The sequence below is a fragment of the Mobula birostris genome, chromosome 1, assembly GCF_030028105.1.
Source record: "Mobula birostris isolate sMobBir1 chromosome 1, sMobBir1.hap1, whole genome shotgun sequence".
Taxonomy (NCBI): domain Eukaryota; kingdom Metazoa; phylum Chordata; class Chondrichthyes; order Myliobatiformes; family Myliobatidae; genus Mobula; species Mobula birostris.
The window spans coordinates 157,033,193-157,055,668 of record NC_092370.1 but is presented as its reverse complement, the minus strand read 5'-3'; the positions used below and the strand labels follow the sequence as shown (position 1 = coordinate 157,055,668).

The window sequence follows — 22,476 nt, the reverse complement described above, 5'->3', positions numbered from 1 at the left end:
ATACCGAGGAACTTAGAGCTGTTCACCCTCTCAACCCCAGATCCATTGATGTCAATAGAGGTTAGCCTGTCTCCATTCCTCCTGTAGTCCACAACTGGCTCCTTTGTTTTTGCGACAAATAAAATTGACACACCAGTGAAGACTTATGAAAAAGAAACATTTATTTTTCAAAACTTAGATGGTTGACAATGCACTCTTGACTTCAGTCCAGGTCAGCCGAATGAGGTTCATGGTTGTATCTTCTCCTGAGTAAGCTTTGTGCCATCTCTTTCAGCATTCTCTCAAGTTAAATCAAACTCGTTCATGCTTTGCTCTTTGTCAAGTCGTCCTAAACCTTGAGGATCTGTCAGACTCATTTAACATGGAAACAAATTCTTCAGCCCACTAAATCCACACATCAAGCACCTATTCACACTAGTGCCATCAGTTCCCACTACATTCTATCACCCAACTACCCACACAAGCAGTCTACTGTGGCCTGTTAACTTGCATACTTTTAACATGTGGGAGAAAAGTGGAGCACCCAGAGGAGATCCATGCAGTCACATGCTCATTCCACCCAGACAGCACCCAAGGGCTGGATCGAAGCTGTAAGGCAGCAGCTCTAATTACTGCTTTGCAATGCTCCCCTAAAGAAATGGGATACGTTATGTGATCTGAAAAGGGCCTTGGTAACTAGCAGGCCAACATTTATCATATATCTATGTGCTCTTGATCTGCCCTTTGCTGATGTTGGGTCTAGAGACACTTATGGACCAAACCATGCAGGAATAGTAGATTTGCTTCCTGGACAGGTATTAGTAAACTAGCTTTGTCTTTAAACAGTCCTGTAGTTTAACGCTTGTGACAACTAAGAACAGCTGTGGTTTTTAATTTATTTAATTACTTGAATTTATATTCTCCAGCTGGTCCTTTGGTACTCAAATTTGTGTCTGAACATCAGTAGTTTGGTTATTTGGAAAGCAGTCTAATTAACCACAGTGCTGTGTGCATACTCCTGAGAAGTGAGGCAAATAAAGAAAGAATAGGAATGGGAATCAAAACGTGAGCCCTAACTTCTGCCACAGCACTTGTAATATTTCAATATCCTCCCCGCCAAGGACATCCACTCACCAGACTAATGGAGAACAGGGCAGCTCATCTGCCACACAAGTTCCCATAAACAACGAGGAATCACAGAAGCTGGCCATTCAGCCATAAGGCAAAGAAGCAGAATTAGGCTATTCAGGCCACCGAGCTTGCTTCACCATTTGATCGTGCCTGATTTATTTTCTCTTTCAAACCCATTTCCTTCCTTCTCAACATAATCTTTGACATCTTTACTAATTAAGTACCTGTGACATAAGCACGTAAGTGCAATTGGAAAGAAAGCATGATAGCACCTCTTCTTCCTTAGGAGTTTGTGAAGATTCAGCATGGCATCTAAAACTTTGATGAACTTCTATAGATGTGTGGAGGAGAGTATGGAAACACCAATGCCCTTGAATGGAAAATCCTCAAGAAGTAGTGGATATAACCCTGTCCATCACAGGTAAAGCCCTCCCCACCATTGAGCACATCTATTCAGAGAGCTGTCACAGGAAAGCACCATCCACCACCAGGAACCCCTGTCACCAAGGTCATGCTCTCTTCTCACTGCTGCCATCATGAAGAAGATACAAGAGACCCAGGACTCACATCACCAGGTTCAGGAACAGTTATTACCCCTCAACCATCAGGCTCTTGAGCCAAAGGGGATAACTTCACTCACCTCATCATTGAAATGTTCTCATAACCTATGGACTCACTTTCAAGGACTCTTCATCTCACGTTCTAGATATTTATTACTTATTTATTTGTTATTATTGTTTTGTTTTCTTTTTCTTTTTGTAGAAGTTTGTTGTCTTTTGCACACTGGTTGTACGCCCAGTTGGTGTGTCTTTCTTTAATTCCAGTATAGTTATTAGATTTAATGAGCATGCCTGCAAGAAAATGAATCTCAGGGTTTTATATTGTGACATATATGTACTTCAATAATAAATTTATTTTGAACTTTGAATGAGGCTGTGAATCAGCGGTCACTATCCATGGAAGGACTGAGTTCGAGCGGTCACTCTCCTCAATGCAGATGGAGGGTGTTTTTGAAACTCTGAGATTTATGTGATTATTGGTGAGGACTGTAGTTTATATTGATCTCCTTCAGTCTTCTGTGTTTTCTGATTGCTGATTGGCGGGTTGGGGTTTGATTTTCTTCTTGCCGATTGGTGGGTTGGGCAATATGTTAGTTTTTGTGCAAGGGAGGGGTTGAGGATTTGGGGTCTGATGTTCTTGCTGGTGTTTTCCATGTGGGGGATTTTTTGTCTGCAAGAGAGGGGGTCGGGGTTTTGAAGTTATTGTCCCTGTTTTTTTTCCTTGTGGGCGATAAGTTATTTTTTTGTGAGAGAGTGGGTTGGGGTCTTGGGGTTTGTGTTTCTTTTTCTTGCGGGAGGCGGGGTGAGTGATATCTTCTCTTTCAATGACTTCCACGGTTGTTCTGTATTTCATGGCTATCTGGAGAAGATGAATCTCAGAGTTGTATTCTGCATACATATTTTGAAAATGAAATGAATCTTTTAGCCGCTGAACCTTTAAGTATACCCAAAGTCTTGGCCCCCACAAACATCTGTGGTAATGAATTCAACAGCTTCACCCCCCTCTGATTATACGTTCCCTATCATAAAACCTCCAAATCCATGCCAACCACCAATCACCCATTTACAATAATCCTACATTAATCCCAGATTTTATTTTCCCCACATTCTTAACAATTTCCCCCAGATTCTACCACTCACTACATGCTGGACTCAGTTTCTAACCCAAAGTACGTTTCCTTGTTTGGACAACGTGCATACTACACCCAGACAGCACTCAAAGTCAGAATTGAACCCAGGACTCTGATCCTATGAGACAGCTGCTCTCTAGCAGTGTCACTGTGCTAATAATTTGTCTTCCTCAACCAACACCACTGTCAAGACAGAGGAATAAACTTTGGCAAAACATCATGAGAGCATCCACTTGCTTTTGTTACGTACCCCGTAACTGGGTTGCCAAACCAGCAGAAATGGATCACTCAGTTGGAGTCTGGATTACTAGAACTAAGAAAGTTTTATTAAAGAAACAAGCAACACAGCAATCGAAAGGATAATAAATGCAACAGTTCAGCAATAATAAACACACATGTGCACAGAATTAAGATAACAGCATCAATCAAGCTCTATCGTTGTCTAGGGATAAATGAACAATTTCAAAGTGACACAAAGTTCAGTCCAATTTAGTAGTGCAGTTCGTAGTAATCGTTGCCATGGCAATGGACAACGTGGGGGGGGGAGAGAGAGAGAGAGAGAGAACGGGAACGACTGATCATTCAGAAACGGCTTCCACTCACAGACCGGCAATAATTGCTCACAAGCAGCTTTTGGGCAGGTCCTTGGTGATGTCACCTGAGGTCACCGACTGTGACCCCCCCCCCCCCCAGATGCGGTCGATCCTCTGCAGTGAACTCGGCACCCAAGCAAGGGCGGATACACACCGGGTTCCCGCTGATCGTACCTTTCCACCCTGTGCGTTGTCCGGTACTTCCCACCAACTCGTGGGAGACGCACCGCTTCCAGGGTCTCGTTACCTCGGGTGTCGTGTGTGTCTTGCCTTAGCGAACCTGTCCCTTTTTATCACCCTGCTGGGGTATCGCCTGTCCATCACTTCAAACAGTTCAGGGTTCAAAGGGGGAGCCGCTCCAGACAGCTCTCTCTACCGTCCCTTCATTACACATCTCCAGATCGCCTGTCCATCACTTCAAACAGTTCAGGGTTCAAAGGGGGAGCCGATCCAGACAATACCCAGACTGATGGCTCCTTCATTAACACCTCCACATGCTGCTTCATGTTCCTTTATCTCTCCCTCCCCTGAGGACAGGTGGCAGACCAACTGCTGATGCCACTGGTGCTAGCCCAGGTCAGCAAACATCTTAATTGATGTGTATTCTCGTCACACTTCCCCCCTTTAAGGATTTTTACCGGGAGGTAAAAATTACAAACATGAATACATTATTTGATACACGCACAAATATACATCTTTATCAGCTATTTGGCTAACACAGCGAGTTTGAAGTTGTCAGCACCTTGACAGACAGTCATCACATTTTCTGTTCCTTTTACATGTGTTATTAATAATCCCTTAGACCAGGCTCCAACTCAGCAAACTTCATAGTGGCCAGAAACACTGATGAATTTCGATCAATGTAACCTCTCATTTGGTTTTGTCCCGGACCACAATAACAAGGGTCGTCCCATTCCGACTCAGTTTTCTCTCGCAAGGGCTTAGTAGGAGGGGGAGGGGTAGTGACCGCAGAGTTATTGTAAAACTTCCTACAGTACCCCACCATCTCCGAGAACCTTCTGAGGGCCCTCTTGTCTGTCGGGGTTGGGAGGTCAGCGATAGCCTGCACTGTAGCTTGCATCGCTGCCAGCTGCCCCTGTGTCACCGCAATTCCCAGGTAAGTGACCCTCGTGTGGCCGAATTCATTTTTTTCAAGGTTCACTATCAAGCTGGCTTCAGACAGCCGTATTAAATTGCCAATACACACCTCTGTGTTCATCAGCCCTTTAGTCACTGAATTACTCATTATATATGGTTGTTGTTTGCTAGGCTGCCCTATTGTAACAGACATCACCCAACGTTCCAGTTCTTTGCATCGCCTCGGGACAATCAAGCACACGGGTGCGAGTCATTTAATTACTTCTGCTAAAGATTCGCTTTGTTCGGGGATTAAGGGAGAGACCTTATCAGTAGACCTGGCCAAAACAATAGCCTTTTCCCATCTGATCGATCCCATACTAATCTTTTCAAAATGGTTTTTTTTCTCTTATCAGGGGGCCCCTAGCTTCATTGATTTCCACGCTAACATCGACTAGGTTTGTTAGCATATCAAAAGCCTGTGACCGTCTCAGTTCGCGTCGGTCATGATCAATAACATCCTTCCCCCTGGGCAGCCGGTAAACCTCTTTCATGATTCCACCAACTGTTTCCTCCAGCACCGCAAAATGTCCACCGGGGGGTACCTCGTGGGCCATGTTAAAAACCTCACCCCCATAACTCTTTTGCACCACCCCCCACGCCTCATCTACGGGTACTGTACTTGATTTCCCTTTTTTCCTTAGCACTTCGTCCTCCACACAATAGCCTACTAGTTCCCTTGTTAAAGCTGTGTCAGAGAGAGCTGTCTCCGCCAAAACCATCAGCCCCTCGTCTCGCTCCTGCGTCGGCACAAATTCTTTCCTGGCTACTGCTACGTCTGTCCCAGCTCCCTCACTGCCTCTTGTCTCACTACACTCTTTCTTTCCATTTTCTACCCTCTTCTCGTACAAGGTTGGCAGAAACGTCTCAGCTAAATTCACTACCGCGGTCCCGTGATGAACCTGTGAGTCCAGGGGCGGGGCCTCACTGCTGGCAGGCTGACCTGTCAATCTCACGACTGGGAACACGATTCCCCCGACGACGTCATTACCGAGCAAGACTTCCACGCCTTTCACCGGTAATTCGGGCCTCACCCCGATCGTGACTAGTCCAGAGGCCAGGTTGCTTTGTAAGTGTATCTGGTGCAAAGGGACTGACTCTGTCCCTTCCCCAACACCTTTGACCTCTACCTCCCCAGTCTGGGTCTCTGAGCTAAACTCTAATACACTCTTCAGTATTAGTGACTGACACGCTCCCGTGTCTCTCCAGATCCGCACTGGAACTGGTTTTAACCCCTCCTTAACTGACACCAATCCAGCCGAGATAAACCTCTCGCGCCCTTCCTGAACTTTTTCAGACCTGTCCTTCCCTAGCAGTTCGCTTAACAGCTCGATACAGCCATTCAAAATCGCTGTTTTTCCGTTTCCCGTCTCCTTCTTTGGGGCAAATCACCTGGACGCAAAGTGTCCGACTTTCCCGCAATTATAACAGACGATCCCAGGAGACTTCCTACCAGACTGCTCCCGGTCTACCTTATCCTTCTCACTAGTCCCCGGCTTACTTTCTGACTTTTCCGGCGGACTCTCCCCGCCGTCCTGACTACCCTTCTGGTAGCCTTTACTCAGGGCAACCTTCATTTTATGCGTCAACGCATACTCATCCGCTAACTTAGCAGTTGCGGCTAACGTGGCTGCCTCTTTCTCATCGAGGTAGGGTCTCATACCCTCAGGGACACAACCTTTAAACTGCTCAATCAGGATCAGCTGTAGCAGTCTGTCATAATCCCCCTTTACCCCCTTCGAGGCGCACCAACGCTCACAATATGTCTGCATCTCACGGGCAAACTCCAAATACGTGCGGTCCCACTGCTTCCTCGCATTCCGGAACCTCTGCCGGTATGCCTCCGGGACCAACTCATAAATCCTGAGGATGGCCTCTTTCACCACCTTATACCTCTGGGCATCTTCCGCGGACAAAGCTGAGTAAGCTTCTTGGGCTTTCCCTTTCAGTACACTCTGAAGTAAGACAACCCACTTATCCCTCGGCCAGTCCTGACTTATAGCCACTTTTTCGAAGTGGAGAAAGTACCGATCCACGTCGGTATCGTCAAATGGAGGAACCAGCCTAACCTCCTGGGTCGCCCGGAACCCTCCACCTTGGTTCGGCACGAGCCCCTGCTCTGTCCTTAACCTTAACTTCTCCAATTCGAATTCCCTTTCCCTCTGTTTCTCCTCTCTCTCCAACTGTCCGTCCCTCTCTTTCTCCTCTCTCTCCAACTGTCTTTCTCTCTCTTGTCTTTCTACCTCTCTCTCCTTCTCTTCTCGCTCCAACTGTCGTACCCGGAACTTGTGCTCGAGTCTCAGTTTTTCAAGCTGCACCTGTACCGCGTCTCCAGCAGGTTTTTCAATAGACACCACCCCCAGCTCGCCTTGGGGAAATACACCCTTAGATACATAGTGCTCTACAATAGCTCTGTGTATCTCCTCTCTCCTCATTGTCGACTTCACCTTAGCAAGCTTCAACCGTTTGGCCACAGCTACCAATTCGGATTTCCTGGCATCCTCTAGTGCCTCCAAGGTCGGCGCCTTTATAAATTCCTCAGCCTCCATTTCTGCTGTTTGTCTTTTCTTTCTTTCGGGGATTTTAACCCAACCAATTTACTCCGTCCCAAATTTAGCGTTCAAAATCCCGGACGAGAACTCCACTTATGTTACGTACCCCGTAACTGGGTTGCCAAACCAGCAGAAATGGATCACTCACTTGGAGTCTGGATTACTAGAACTAAGAAAGTTTTATTAAAGAAACAAGCAACACAGTAATCGAAAGGATAATAAATGTAACAGTTCAGCAATAATAAACACACATGTGCACAGAATTAAGATAACAGCATCAATCACGTTCTATCGTTGTCTAGGGATAAATGACCAATTTCAAAGTGACACAAAGTTCCGTCCAATTTCGTAGTGCAGTTCGTAGTAATCGTTGCCATGGCGATGGACAACATGGGGCGAGAGAGAGAACGGGAAATCTGATCATTCAGAAACGACTTCCACTCACAGACCGGCGATAATTGCTCACAAGCAGCTTTTGGGCAGGTCCTTGGTGATGTCACCTGAGGTCACCGACTGTGACCCCTCCTCCAGATGCGGTCGATCCTCTGCTGTGAACTCGGCACCCAAGCAAGGGCGGACACACACCGGGTTCCCGCTGATCGTACCTCTCCACCCTGTGCGTTGTCCGGTACTTCCCACCAACCCGTGGAAGACGCACCGCTTCCAGGGTCTCGTTACCTCGGGTGTCGTGTGTGAGTCGCCTTAGCGAACCTGTCCCTTTTTATCCCCCTGCTGGGGTATCGCCTGTCCATCACTTCAGACAGTTCAGGGTTCAAAGGGGGAGCCGCTCCAGACAGCTCTCTCTACCGTCCCTTCATTACACATCTCCAGATCGCCTGTCCATCACTTCAAACAGTTCAGGGTTCAAAGGGGGAGCCGATCCAGACAATACCCAGACTGATGGCTCCTTCATTAACACCTCCACATGCTGCTTCATGTTCCTTATCTCTCCTTCCCCCTGAGGACAGGTGGCAGACCAACTGCTGATGCCACTGATGCTAACCCAGGCCAGCAAACATCTTAATTTTATGTGTATTCTCGTCACACTTTCTTCCCAATATCCTGGGAATCTTTACATCCAACTGAGAGTAAATGGAAATTGGATTTTAAGACTTCACCTGAGTGATGTACTGAAAGAGGTACTGGAACCTAAAGCAAATGCTGCTGGAGAGAAAGAGGGACAGGACTGAAACAGAGAGCTACTGGGGTGAAGCTCAGAAAACTGCTGTACTCTGTTACTTTTAATCCAGTTTTATTCCACCCACAGAACTGATCAGCTGGGAACCTCTGTCAGTGAATCTGAATGAGGCTAGGGAGGCAATGGACAAGAAGACATAAATGACACAGGGCAAGTCAGAGGCAGCAGAGAAATAAATGACCTGCTCAATTCTTAATCAGGTGAATCAGGGTAGTATGAATATTAACACTGCTTCATTTCTCTGTAAGTGTTGTTACCCTTTCCAGCTTAGTCCATATGCCACTTCCATTCACCATAAACACAAATTTGACCCTGAGTTTCAATCCACTAGAATTAACTCAGCTCCTCTTCTGGCCAAATTTAGTCTGTCAAAGTTTGTGGAGAAGTTGGAAGGAAAGCATAATTTTGTGGTTTTCCTAGTACCCTCCCCTGTGAAACCAGTTCCTCTTGCTGTACCTGTCCTTGATCTGACAGCAAAGGTGGTGGTTTCACTTGAGATCTGAAACTCATACTATATACTTGCTAAAGGATTGTGTGGTTATGATTCAGTATTGGCATACGCTCCATTGTTAAATCTATGGAGGAGATATAAATTATCAATTGCTTTTGTATGACGTCTATTGATCATCCCCCCATTATTGCAGGAAAGGAATTTTATTTCTTTTGAGTTGTGGCCCTATTGTGAGACAGTTTAGAAGTACAACAGGCATGAAGGTAGTAGGTTGTAGATGAAAGACATCCTTCCCAGATCAACCAAGTGAGTTATTTTTAAGTCTGGTCACATTTCATAGATTGTAGGTTCTGAGGAAGTGGAGTGGTTTGGGATCTTTCAGAGTCTCAGTAAAAAAAGAAACACTAGTTCCATCTCCAAGTTGTTTTATTGCAGTTGCATCTCCACAATCAATCTCAGTCTTCCTGGACCAGGGAAGATGAATTTCCCTCTCATAATCTGTTGCCAGCAAACTCAGACTTAGTCGACAGCATAGTTACCAGAGAGAAAAAAAGTTACAGTCCTCACTGAAAGTCCCAGATGCAACATTAGAGCTGTGCAGTGTTACTTGACAGGTGGTCAAGCAGCTTGCACTCGAGTTACACTGCAGAGCCTTCGATGACCCATAGGGCCTGAAAACAATTGTGTGCAATAACTTCTAGTTTGTATTTAAGATCAATTTGTTTTGGTAAATAATGGATAAGAATTTGAATGTGATTTGTATTATCTGCCCAGGTGGAGGGCGACCACTTATATCAACCAATAGAGTTATAAGACACAGAAACAAACTCTTCAGCCCCACCACATCTGTGCCAACCATTAAGGACCTATCTGTACTGATACCATTTACCAGCACATGGTCAGTAGTCTTCAGCGCCTTGTCGATTCGAGCATTCATTCAGATGCTTCAAAATGTTGTAACTTGCTTGGCTTTGCTTGCAAATTTCAGGTTCTGTGGATTATTTCCAATTCCTTCTTCAAGCCTATCTCCGTCTTGAACCATTCAGTGGTTCAGAGGGCAGTCTAGCATAGGAGTTTTTACATAATTTCTTGTCTGTATTGGGCTGGATAGCACAGTAACATCCCTGGGACAGAGAAAGTAGGGGGTGGGTGGAAATTATTGCCCAGTCCCTCTTCAGAGATTATGAGGGAAGCTGGCACTTGATTTAGGGGATGCCTCCCCCAAGTAAACTTTACATGCTAAATGACTCGACGCCGCTGCTTGGCGTGAGCAAATCAAGTCTTGATCAGTACTTGCGGAGGGAAGGAAGAGGGGAACACTATCAGCTTCACTTGCTCATTACTCAACATTACATCACAGCATTTTAATACAAATTCTCAGTGGTCTAAGAAGTTTCTGAAATGCATGTGTTACATCAAGCGCTTATATGAACAAACAGAACTCAAGGAAACAAACCATCATTAAATAACACAGAAATAATGTATTTTGGAATTTATAGACAGTATAAGAGCTATTTATCATACCCCTGGAATCAATTCTTATACAGACCAATCCTGGGTTACAAATGCCTGAATGATAGACATCTCTACATACAAATGAGCTCCCACAATACTGTGAAATTCAAAAGCCCAACACATGTACATGTGTTTGTTCCTACGAATGCCAGAATCAGTTTCTTCTTTCTAACAACTTCTAGTAATTGACTTTTTCCCTGTGCCCTTGATGCTGTTCAATACAATACAATGATGGTATAGTTGTCACTTTGAGTGGCTTTTGAGAATTTTCCAATTTACGGACAAATCGACTTACAGGCATCTGTAAACAGAATTCATTGGTGGCCTGGGAAGTCCTGTAACTAGTAACATTCTATAATGATGGCTGCAGTGACAATATAGGGGTATGTTTCAAATGCCAAGATCTCTAATCACTTAAATTGTCGCCATAGCGATTATAATAATGAATGGCAGAGCAGAAACATTAATCATAGGCCTGCATTATTTTCTAAACATGCCCTGCTCCAGAAGGATCCCTAGATTAAAGAAAGCTATGACTGATAATTTCCCTCCTTGAACCTGGGTTGCTGAGACCAACTCTAGTGACTCAATGAGCTGTGAGATCCATTTACTCATTGCAAACCAAACAGTGAATCGGGGACCTTTTACTTAATATCAAATATACCCTCCCACTGGCCAGGAGAGGATAGAACAGTGGGTGTATTGGAAAACTCTTACAAGATCAATAAAGGCAACATCATTTTAAATTGGTTTCAGGCACTCCCAGTTCCAAAGGTTCTCACACACACATACACACAAAAACACACACACACACATGCAAACAAAGTGAAATAAGAGCTGATCTGGCAGTTTCATACTGCCAACAGTGTTTCGCCTGATCGCCTTGAACACAGAAGAGCTTGGCTTTTTGTATTGTGCTATTGAGGTTTGCACGTTGAGTTGAGGTAATAGCCAGGCCCGCGAATCCTGAGAGCCTTAAGCATATATGGTGAGCTGCAGCCACTGTGGAAAAATTCGAGTAGATTGTGAAGATCCATGCCAATGGAAAGGGAAGTAGAACATACAATTAGCACACAGTAATGAAAATGATTATCTCAGGCTTTTCCTTCACTGACCAATGTTCACTGCACTTCAATTTTTAAAAAAACCCAATTTGTGAAGTACTCTGAGGCATACAGAGTGTGTAAAGCCAAGTATGATTATTTCAGGCACTGTAACAATCAAGCCTCAGTCAGTAAGGCAAAGAATCACAGTGACAGATTCGGTCTAGGGGAATTTCTGCATTACGCCTCCCACTTCCCACTGCCCAACCAAGACCAAAACAGGTACTGTTCTTCTAAAATTTTCATTCTGTCTCTATAACTAACTCATCACACTCCAAAATCCTGGCCCCGGAACTGGTGTCGGATAAGGCACAATCATGGAGGGATGCAGTAACAATGATAATTTAATTTGCATTCCTGCCCATCAAAGCAGCTTTAACAAAGGGTAGCAATGGAGTTGCCCCTCTAAACCACCCCACCCATCTGCTCAGATGGAAAACAAGCCAGAGGTCAACTATCTCAGGTGAGAGGACTACAGAAGGCAAACTTGTAAGCAGGGACATGCCACCTTTATTCCAGAGGTATATGATGAATTCGATTTGGCTCTGTTTCAAAATGTGCTGTCCAACTCTAGCTTAGAAGTTGAATCATGTGGCACTGTTGTACATTAATTTTTTTATATCAGAGTAAATTTCATTGGAACTTATTCCTGATCAAAGTGGCACCAGTCACAAACTCGAAGCTCCACATGATGATCATTATAGGAGATCTCAGAGTACAGCACGTTGAGGTCTGCTTTGATTGTGACATGAAGGGACACATTACAGCACTTTACAAACAGCTCCTAAACTGGTTGGAGACTGCTCATACACCTTTCAAATGAAGGGCTTATGCATAAACGTAATATAAAATAACATTACGCTTGAATCATTGATCTGGGTGAGATAACTGAATCCTGGAGGAGAGCAGGCCCTGGGGAAGGAGACATGATGGGGAATTCATTCTTGCACACAGCAGCCTGCACGACATAACGTTATGACAGGGCTCTGTTCTTGGGCACTATTTGGAACCCAGACTGCAGTTCCACACATGAGCTGCCAGAACAAAATAGTAGAGGCAGAAACGGTAACAATATGTAAAAGCAACTTGACAAGTACTTCCATGAGCAGGGCACAGGGGGAATGAATGCCGGCAGCGAGGCTGAGGGGTGACCTTGTAGAAGTTCATAAAATCATGAGGGGCATAAATAAGGTGGATGGTCCTGGGGTGGAGGTACTTAATGAATACTTTGCTTCAGAGGAACTTAATGGATACTTTGCTTCAGTATTCACTACAGAAAAGGATCTTGGCGATTGTAGGGATGACTTGCAGCAGACTGAAAAGCTTGGGCATGTAGATATTAAGAAAGAGGATGTGCTGGAGATTTTGGAAAGCATCAAGTTGGATAAGTCTCCGGGACCGGACGAGATGTACCCCAGGCTACTGTGGGAGGTGAGGGAGGAGATTACTGAGCCTCTGGCGATGAACTTTGCATCATCAATGAGGATGGGAGAGGCTCCGGAGGATTGGAGGGTTGCGGATGTTGTTATTCAGGAAAGGGAGTAGGGATAGCCCAGGCAATTATAGACCAGTGAGTCTTACTTCAGTGGTTAGCAAGTTGATGGAGAAGATCCTGAGAACATTTGGAGAGATATAATATGATTACGAATAGTCAACATGGCTTTGTCAAAGGCAGGTCTTGCCTTACCAGCCTGATTGAATTTTTTGAGGATGTGACTAAACACATTGATGAAGGTAGAGCGGTAGATGTAGTGTATATGGATTTCAGCAAGGCATTTGATAAGGTACCCCATGCAAGGCTTATTGAGAAAGTAAGGAGGCATGGGATCCAAGGGGACATTGCTTTGTGGATCCAGAATTGGCTTGCTCACAGAAGGCAAAGAGTGGTTGTAGACGGATCCTATTCTGCTTGGAGGTCGGTGACCAGTGGTGTGCCTCAGGGATCTGTTGTGGGACCCCTACTCTGTGTGATTTTTATAAATGACCTGGATGAGGAAGTGGAGGGATGGGTTAGTAAATTTGCTGATGATACAAAGGTTGGGGGTGTTGTGGATAGTGTGGAGGGCTGTCAGAGGTTACAGCCTCTGATAGGATGCAAAACTGGTCTGAGATGTGGCAGATGGAGTTCAACCCAGATAAGTGTGAAGTGGTTCATTTTGGTAGGTGAAATATGATGGCAGAATATAGCATTAAAGGTAAGACTCCTGGTAGTGTGGAGGATCAGAGGAATCTTGGGGTCTGAGTCCATAGGACACTCAAAGCTGCTACGCAGGTTGACTCTGTGGTTAAGAAGGCACACGGTGTATTGGCCTTCATCAATCATGGGATTGAGTTTAAGAGTGGAGAAGTAATGTTGCAGCTATATAGGACCCTGGTCAGACCCACTTGGAGTACTGTGCTCAATTCTGGTCACCTCACTACAGGAAGGATGTGGAAACCATAGAAAGGGTGCAGAGGAGATTTACAAGGATGTTGCCTGGATTGGGGAGCATGCCTTATGAGAATAGGTTGAGTGAACTTAGCCTTTTCTCCTTGGAGCGATGGAGGATGAGAGGTGACCTGATAGAGGTGTACAAGATAATGAGAGGCATTGATCGTGTGGATAGTCAGAGGCTTTTTCCCAGGGCTGAAACGGCTAGCACGAGAGGGCACAGTTTTAAGGTGCTTGGAAGTAGGTACAGAGGAGACGTCAGGGTAAGTTTTTTATGCAGAGAGTGGTGAGTGTACGGAATGGGCTGCCGGTGGCAGTGATGGAGGCGGATACAATAGGGTCTTTTAAGAGACTCCTGGATGGGTACGTGGAGCTTAGAAAAATAGAGAGCTATGGGTAAACCTAGCTAGTTCTAAGGTAAGGACATGTTCGGCACAGGTTTGTGGGTTGAAGGGCCTGTATTGTGCTGTAGGTTTTCTATGTTTCTATGTTTCTAAAAAGTAAAGGTATTTTGGCAAGAGGGGAAAGATTTGAAGGGGACCTGAGAGGTAAGTTTTCACAGAGCATGGTAAGCATTTGGAAGCTGCCAGAGGAAGTGGTAGGTGTGGGTAGAATTATAAATGGACAGGTTCATGGATAGGAAAGATCATAGGGCTATAGCCAAATGCAGGCAAATGGAACAAGCTCAGGAAAGAATCTTGACAGGACATGGGTGAGTTGAGCTGAAGGGCCTCCTTCTGTAATGTATATCTTGGTGACTTCCAAGTGGGGTTAGTATAGCGGGCAGAACGGCCTGTTCTATGTTGTGCAACTTCATGACTCTGAGTTGCAGAGATCTGGGCAAGTGTGATTTACACCTTTCAGTGCCCACTTGGGACTTTGGTTTCCTGCTGAGGAACTGTGGCTGTCTCACAAGATGCACTTACCTCTAGGACGTTCAGTTTAATAATTCCATCTCCATCTTTATCAAATGCATGGAAAGCTCCTGCAGAACAGAAAGAGTAAAGTTTCCACACTTAAAGGTACACATACAGAGAATGTAATGCTGATTTATTCCATAGTACCGACAGCATCATAGGAATTCATGTGCTCCAACAAAACTGAGCCCAGGCAGTTTAGAAACAGATCTCTCAGCCTGTCAAATCCATGCTAACCATCAATAATGTATGTACATTAATTCCTCTCCCTCCCCCTTTATTTTCCTCACAACCCCCCATATTCTACCATACCTACACATGAGGGGCAATTTACAGTGGACAGTTAAACTACCAATCCTGAAGAAATATATGTGGACACAGGGAGAACGTGCAAACTCCAGCAGGGCTGGGGACTGAAATCATGTCACTGGCAGTGTGAGGCACCAGCTCAACCAGCTGTGTCACCGTGCCATCCTCACTGAACTTGGCAGCACCCAGCACTGGAGAACACTGTTGAGCACACTGAAAGATGCCACACTTATAGTCTACACTTCATCCATTCTCTTGTTTCTTTGGAGGGGTCACGCGAAGTTATAGTCCTACGAGTCTGAACACTCCACCTACCTACAGTACGTGACAAAGGGTTATTGGGATGCTACACACTTAGTGAACTGTGGAAAGAGCTTAATGCAGCCTCATGTCAATCTTAACCTCAGACAGCCAAGAGGATTAAACAGAAATGAGATCACTGCGGCATTGAGTCAACTAGTCTGCTGCCACACCGAATTGCTGTGTCATGTCACAGATACTCCAACCAATTCACAAGATGAACCCTAGTGCCCATCTAAATATAGCTGTTCAGTACAGGATGTGAAGAAATCCTGCTAGATGATAACCCTTAGCTCAGCCCTCACCTCTGCAGGCTGCGCCCATCCTTTTCCAGGCCAAATGCCAGCCCTTTACAGTATAGGCGACACAAGGCTAGCGCTGGTGGGACGTGATGAGGAGTGGTCTTAAATACGAGAGTGGGAGTAGAGAGTCCCAATTGCGAAGGAGTATATTTTAACATCTGTTATTCAGGATGTGGATGCTACAGGCAAGTTTAACTTATTGCCCGCCCCTATATAGCTTTGATGTGTTGTTTTCTTTTCCAACCACTACATTTCTTCTGGTGGAGCTGTTTTGACAGTGTTGGATTTCCAACATTTAGACCCAGCAACAAAACAATATATTTCCAAGTCAGGATGGTGCGTGACTGAGAGGGGTATCTGCAGATGGTGCAGTTCCCTCACATCTGCAGCCCCTGTCTTGGTTGCGGAAGTCAAGATTTTGGGGGTGGTATGTTCTGAGGACAGCCTGGGTGATTAACTCCAGTGTATTTTGTAGCTGGTTCACACTGCGGCCGCCATGCATCAGTAGTAGAGAGAGTGAATACTTAGACCGGTTGACGGGCATTGATCAAGCAGGCTGCTTTGTCCCGGATGGTGTTGAGCTTAGAGTGTTATTTCACTGCACTAATCCAGGTAAGTGCAGAGCATTCCCTCATACCCGTGAATTGTGCAATGCAGGTGGTAGAGAGGCTTTGGGATGTCAGGAGGTATGTCACTCCACACAGGCTCTCGTAGCCATGGTATTTCTGTGGCTGGTCCGTCAATGGTAATTCTGGGATGCTGCTGGAGGGAGAAGCAGCAATGCTAATGCTACTGAATGGCAGAGGTGGGTTGACTCTCTTTTGTTGGAGGTGGTAACTACTTGCCCATGCCTGAACATTGTCCGAGGCCGCTCCATTTGTGAATGCAAATGAACAATGTGCAACCATCAGCAAACATCCCCATTCTGATCTTCTGATGAAAGGAATGGCATTAATGCAGAGGGTGGTTAGTTGGGCTAAGGACGCTGTCTTGAGGAGTTGCAGCTGTGATGTCCTAGGACTTGGATGCCCCATTGCAAGGCACACCTCCAGCGCTGAAGTGTCCTCTGAATGTGCAGGGTGAGGGTGCATTCTTACCATAGGAGGGAGCCAATCAGCAGCACAGTCAAAACAGGAACAGATGGTGACCAGGAGATGGGGCCATTGGGCTGGGGAGATGTTGGTTGTGAAGTTGAAAGGGCTTAGCACACTAATGCTTCAGGAGAGAACCAGAGAGTTGCTCAGAATATTCAGGACAGAGGTTGAATAATTTTCAAACACAACTGCTACCAAGGGATACAGATCAGTGCAGGAAAGAGGTGCCAACATTAAGAGTTAGCCATGATGCATGAGGGGATAAAAGGCCAACTTTTGCTTCTATGACTTGTTTTTATTCAATGAGTCATCAGCAAAGTTGAAGTGGAAATTATCATCAGTGGTTCAATGCCAGAAGCAAGAGTGGTCAGGGTTTTGGAAAGGGATATTTAATATGACAGATATGGTGAATTCACCTGGAATAATTCAGTTCTAAACTAGGGAGTATTCATGGCAATATGACCATCATTGGAAGAGATAGATCCACTCCTGACCTAACCAGCTTCCAATGATCCTGACAGAAATGGCCTTTGGCCCTGTTGTCTGGAGCTGGAGTTTAAACCACTAAAATTAAAGGCACACCACAAAGGCCGTGGACAGGAGAGGACTAGTGGTGTACTTACTGAACATGCCCTCCAGTCTCAAAATGCAACAGATGAAGCTGTCGAAGTCCACATTCATATTTAGATCGGCGTAGCGCATGGAGATGAGCTCATACAAATGGCTGTTGAGGCGGAAGCCTGAAAAACAAGCAAGTACATCTGCTGCACCATTGATAGTCCCTTCACCTCACTAAATCAAACACTTCCACCCCCTTATGACCCAATACAAGTAAATGCATGATGCCATCTTCTCACCCTGCGCAATTAGCTCGGGTGCCATCTGAGTGGCCGGAAATTTCAATCTGCCTTTTTCTGCCATGTTACCATTGTCGTCCTGATGTGATTTCCATAGCAGTGCGTGAAAATGACTTTGTGGTGCTCCAAATGGGTGCTGCATGGAGAACAGGGGAACTGGGACCACATTGTCTTAGAGATGTTTTCAATGGGCATTCCCAGATCAGATAAATCTTATGACTCCATCCATGGCCTAGATGTCTGCAGGAAGTGAAATCCTATTTCCCCTTATGCTCACTAACGCCATCTCCAGCAAGAACCCAACCACCCCCAAACAACCTGTCCAATGCTGCTACACCTCTTGCCTCTGAAGCCCACCAATTTCCCTGATATTTGATGAAGGTTTCTGATGAGTGAGGGTGTTGGCCTAAAATTTCAACTGTTTATCCCTCTCCATTGATGCTGCCTGACCTGCTGAGTTTCTCCAGCACTTTATGTGTGTTTCCTTGATATTTAGCCAGGAACTGTTAATGACAGGATCAGCATAACCATATGCTTCTTTGTCATCAGCAGCTCAGGAGCTTTATGAAACTGGAATAAGTGATGGGGATGCTTTAACTGAGGAGGATGTCCTGAGTGACGCAGTTATCAAATCAAAGCAGAGAACTGCCCTTCTGTAAATTGTAAGAAACTTTCCAACCTTCTTCTTTTAAGGCAGCTCCAGAGTTGCATGAAGAAAATTAACAATTAGGAATAAAAATGATCCCAGTGCTTTGCCTTTAGTGCTGGCATTGGAATCAGCTCTGAAGCAATCGGAAATCATTTACACAAAGATCCTGTGACAGGAATTGATGGTGTGGAAGTAACCTATCAATATAGCTCCAGATATCTAACATCTGCTTGTTTGGAAATCCTGGTGGTCCAGCATCTGGCTCACTCATTAGTCCGGAATGCGAGCTAGGTTTCAGAAATGCAGATGGACCAGAGCCAGGAATGGGGCTGGATGTGTAGCTGGACAAGGGTTGGAATACAGACCTCAGGAGTAAAGAAATTGGGTGGGTTTGTGGACAGAAATGAGTTGGAAGAAATTGCGTGCTTCCCACTTCCGTTAAACTCACTGGATTCACCGGAAAAAAATCTTTAAAACAGAAAGAAATGAAGTACATTTGGGTATTGGGTGTTTCAGCACTATCAAGGCTGCCAGATTATCAGTTTTACTCTAAATGATTTATGGAAGAAAATGGCACTCTGGTAGATACAGTTGTCCAGAACTGCACCGCACTTACAGAGTGAAGGATTCTCGAGAGAGACTCTGCCAAAAGCTTCCTTGAGATCTGAACCTTCAGTCTAACATGGAGCTGTTCAGCTGTCAATGAGGGCAGCTCTCCCAATAGCACCTGCGGTCTCCCAAACTCATTGCTACCCACCTGCATCATTCACAGCACTCCGCAGTTCATAGCTGTCAATCAGTCCCGAATTATCCTTGTCATATTCCTGAAAAATTGCCTGCAAGAAATTAAGGAATCACAATGAGAATATTTTTCTGAGAGTTTATACAGGATCATATGCTAAAGCTGAAGCTAATCTCAGACCATCTCAGAGCAACTGGGGACTGAATACGTTTACAGGGTCCTATCTGAGGGTTTGGATGATGAGTCTGATGGGGAGTTTTATTGAATTACCAAACAATCATGGACAAGACAAGGATTAGCCCACAATTGGCAACCTTCTGTCCATTTTTCCCTCCTCAGACTGACTCACCATTTAAATTTTCCAAAGTAACCGTCATTCATTGCATGTTGAACAATATCTGAACTGTAAAGGGCGTGGACTTAATTTCTGCCTATTCTCTGGAAAAATGAACAAATGAAACTTCCATTCTTGCAATTTATGCATGTTAAATGTATAATCTTTCTTTCCTGGTGGGTAATACTGTATGTCACAGCATACCAATGATTTTTGCTTTCCAAAGTGGTGAAGTGTCAAATCATCAGTCTTGCTGGTCTCTTTCCTCTCCAACACCAATCTGCTAAAGAGTACATGTGATTACAGGATTACATCTGGTCCAATGGTTCAGCTCAGCAGCACTGTGGCTGGCTGGATGTAGGTGACGAATGGTTATCCTGTGGGTGCACAGCTGCTATGAGAATGCCTAGAGAGCAATGCCCTGGTGTGAAGGAGAGGTAACTTATCACTGATAGGAAATTCCCAAAATCAGCCCTTCGATGTGCCACATCAGATTTTAAACAGCAATACGACAATTAACCAAGCACATTTCCTAAACTCCCTCCAACTTTCAAATCCCTTACTCACTCTTCCTTCAGTTAGTCCTGACGAAGGGTCTCGGCCTGAAACGTCGACTGTACCTCTTCCTAGAGATGCTGCTTGGCCTGCTGCGTTCACCAGCAACTTTGATGTGTGTTGCTTGAATTTCCAGCATCTGCAGAATTCCTGTTGTTCACATTTCCTAAAGTCAGTTTTGATCAAGTCCTGACATTCAAAGCTGTCCGACCTCAGTGATTGGCAGGAAGTACAGTGCGGAGTGTGGAAGTAGAGTGCAGGGGGAAGTTCATATATCCCTGAACCCTTCTGGTCTGGTGGAGACCTGACCAGATTAACAGGTACAGCAGGGAAATGAACAGCATTGATGATGGCAGGTAATCCTTCCATTGAGAAATGAAGCTTGCCAAAATCTAAATTAACTCTTCCTCTCATTCTGCTGATCTGAAGTATCAGTAGTAACACTACATGAGAAATAATTTCCCTTAGCTGCTCAGCATCACCTACCTGCCATTGCTTAATCTTGTTCCATAGATGTTTAAACTCCGTCAGATTCAGCTTTCCAGATCCATCTGTCTGCAGGCACCATGTTAAGGAAGATACAGTAAAAACAGCAGTCCAACGGGATTGTTAAACTTCTGTTCTGGGGGAAGCAGGGATAATGTTACATCTAAATTAATATATCTTTATTGGAAGAATAGCTGCAGCAATCTGGAATTATTAACATCTGTCTTGTAAACCTCCAAGATGAATCTGGAACCTTACCTAAATGGAAATAAAAGGCTTCAAAACAGTAGAATCACAATATCTTTTCTCCCCAAGTCCAAACGAGCTTTACCACTTTGGGCCAGTTATGTCCACATGTGTCAGAGATCTATGGAGCATTCTCCTGTTGACTAAAGTTTATGCCAGAAACGTTGCTCCCCAAACCAACCTCAAGGCATTTCCAGATGAATTAAGGTTATGGATGCTGATTTACAGGAAGGAATAATAAATTCAATGCCAGAGAGGGAAGGATACATCCATCAGGGCAACCATACTGCGACAAGACTCCAAAGCAAACCCTTCAGTTTTCATATTGTCTATAAGAAAATAAAAAAAATATTCTGAGTTGATACAGTTATCAACTGAGTTGTAGTTAAAGAAATACACATTTTAAACAAGAAATAGCCAAATGAAAGAATAGAACAAACTCTCCTTCAACACTAGAAATGGAATCACTGAGAATGATGGATGAAAGGATTGAGAAAGGAATTATAATTAACATTTTACATACTGTGCTCTATATAATTCAGACTGTATTAAACATGTTCTCCGTTGTTGATCTCTTACTCAGCATGGTATCTAACTAATCTGTTGGAATAATCAAGCCTGAACTGCCTTTTATTAAGGTCATAGTTCATCACATTGTAACCTCAGCTCTGTATTCCTTTTCCACTCCCTTGCTTATTAAGAATCCATCGATCTTTTGAAAAAAAATTCAAGGACTCTGCCTCCATTGCTATTTGAAGAAGAGATTTCCAAAGGCACAAAACCTTTGAGAGAAAAAAAATCGCCTCATCTCTGTCTTAAAAGGATGCATCTTATGTGTAAACAGTACCATAGTCCTAGATTCTCCCACAAGATTAAACATCCTCTCCATTTCCCCTGAAGTGCCGCCAGAATTTATTTACATCAATTAAGTCCCTTCTTTCTTTTCTAAATTCCAGAGTTTATCATGCTAGCTTATCTGTTTCCTCTTTATCCAAGTATCAGTCGAGGGAACACACCCAGAACTGCTTCTAATGCATTAACTATCTCCCTTAAATAAAGAGACCGATATGCAGAGCTCCAAATGTGGTCTCACTAATGCCCTACAGGAGTGAAGTGTGACCCCCACCCCCCCCAACTTTGGTACTGAAGTCTCCTTGTGGTACACACTGGCATTTCTAATTACTTACTTCACCTGTATAAAAGCCTTTTGCTAATCAGGTACCAGGGCACCCAGATTCCTCTGCACCTCAGAGCCCTGTGATCTCGCACCATTTAGGCAATGCACTTCTTTCTCTTGACAAAATGGACAATTTTGCACTTTCCTGTTCAATGCATCATTTGCCAGATTTTCACTTTCTAAAGCACTCTAAATCTTCTGTAGCCTCTGTGTGTCTTCTTCACAACTTGTCCCCTTACTTATCTCTGAATCAACTGTACACACAGTGCCTTCATCCAGGTTATTTACATAAATGGTACAAAGGTCAAGTCCCAGCTCTGATCCCTGTGGCACACCACTCGTTATATCTTTCCGTCCAGAAAAAGGCCAAGTTATATCCACCGTCTATTTCCAGTTACCCAATAAATCATCTATCCACCCCTATGTGTTACCTCCTACAACATAAGGTTTTGCTTTCCAAAACAATCCTGACGTTGATCCTCACCCTTCCCTCTTTGCACTTCGCAGCCCCTCATTCGCCCTGACTTTCTCTTCCAAGCCCCCATCTTTCTTCTCTCATTGCCCTTTCTTTCTCCCTTCTTTCCCATTCTCCAAACTCTCACTCCTACTCGAAATCTTTTGCTTCTGTGCTGTTCAATTATTGATATTCAATTATAGTTGCATCATAATTAACTATAATTTTTGTTTTAATGCTTGTGCATGGGCCTAATTATTTTATTAAAGATAAT

General features: G+C 44.5%; 1 protein-coding gene across 2 annotated transcripts in view; it reads right to left on the bottom strand.

Annotated features, from left to right (window-relative positions):
* Nucleotides 1-9,146: 9,146 nt before the first annotated feature.
* The window catches only part of LOC140201052 (calpain-3-like), a 163,222-nt gene continuing 149,892 nt past the window's right edge, over nucleotides 9,147-22,476 (bottom strand). For both annotated transcript variants that reach the window (XM_072264667.1, XM_072264666.1), the window contains 6 exons: nucleotides 20,839-20,900; nucleotides 20,326-20,394; nucleotides 18,966-19,044; nucleotides 17,326-17,442; nucleotides 14,707-14,765; nucleotides 9,147-11,248 (listed from right to left, as the gene is read on the bottom strand). In XM_072264667.1, coding sequence (XP_072120768.1) covers nucleotides 11,222-11,248; nucleotides 14,707-14,765; nucleotides 17,326-17,442; nucleotides 18,966-19,044; nucleotides 20,326-20,394; nucleotides 20,839-20,900 — 413 coding nt within the window. In that variant the 3' untranslated portion in view covers nucleotides 9,147-11,221. The remainder of the gene's footprint in view (nucleotides 11,249-14,706; nucleotides 14,766-17,325; nucleotides 17,443-18,965; nucleotides 19,045-20,325; nucleotides 20,395-20,838; nucleotides 20,901-22,476) is intronic.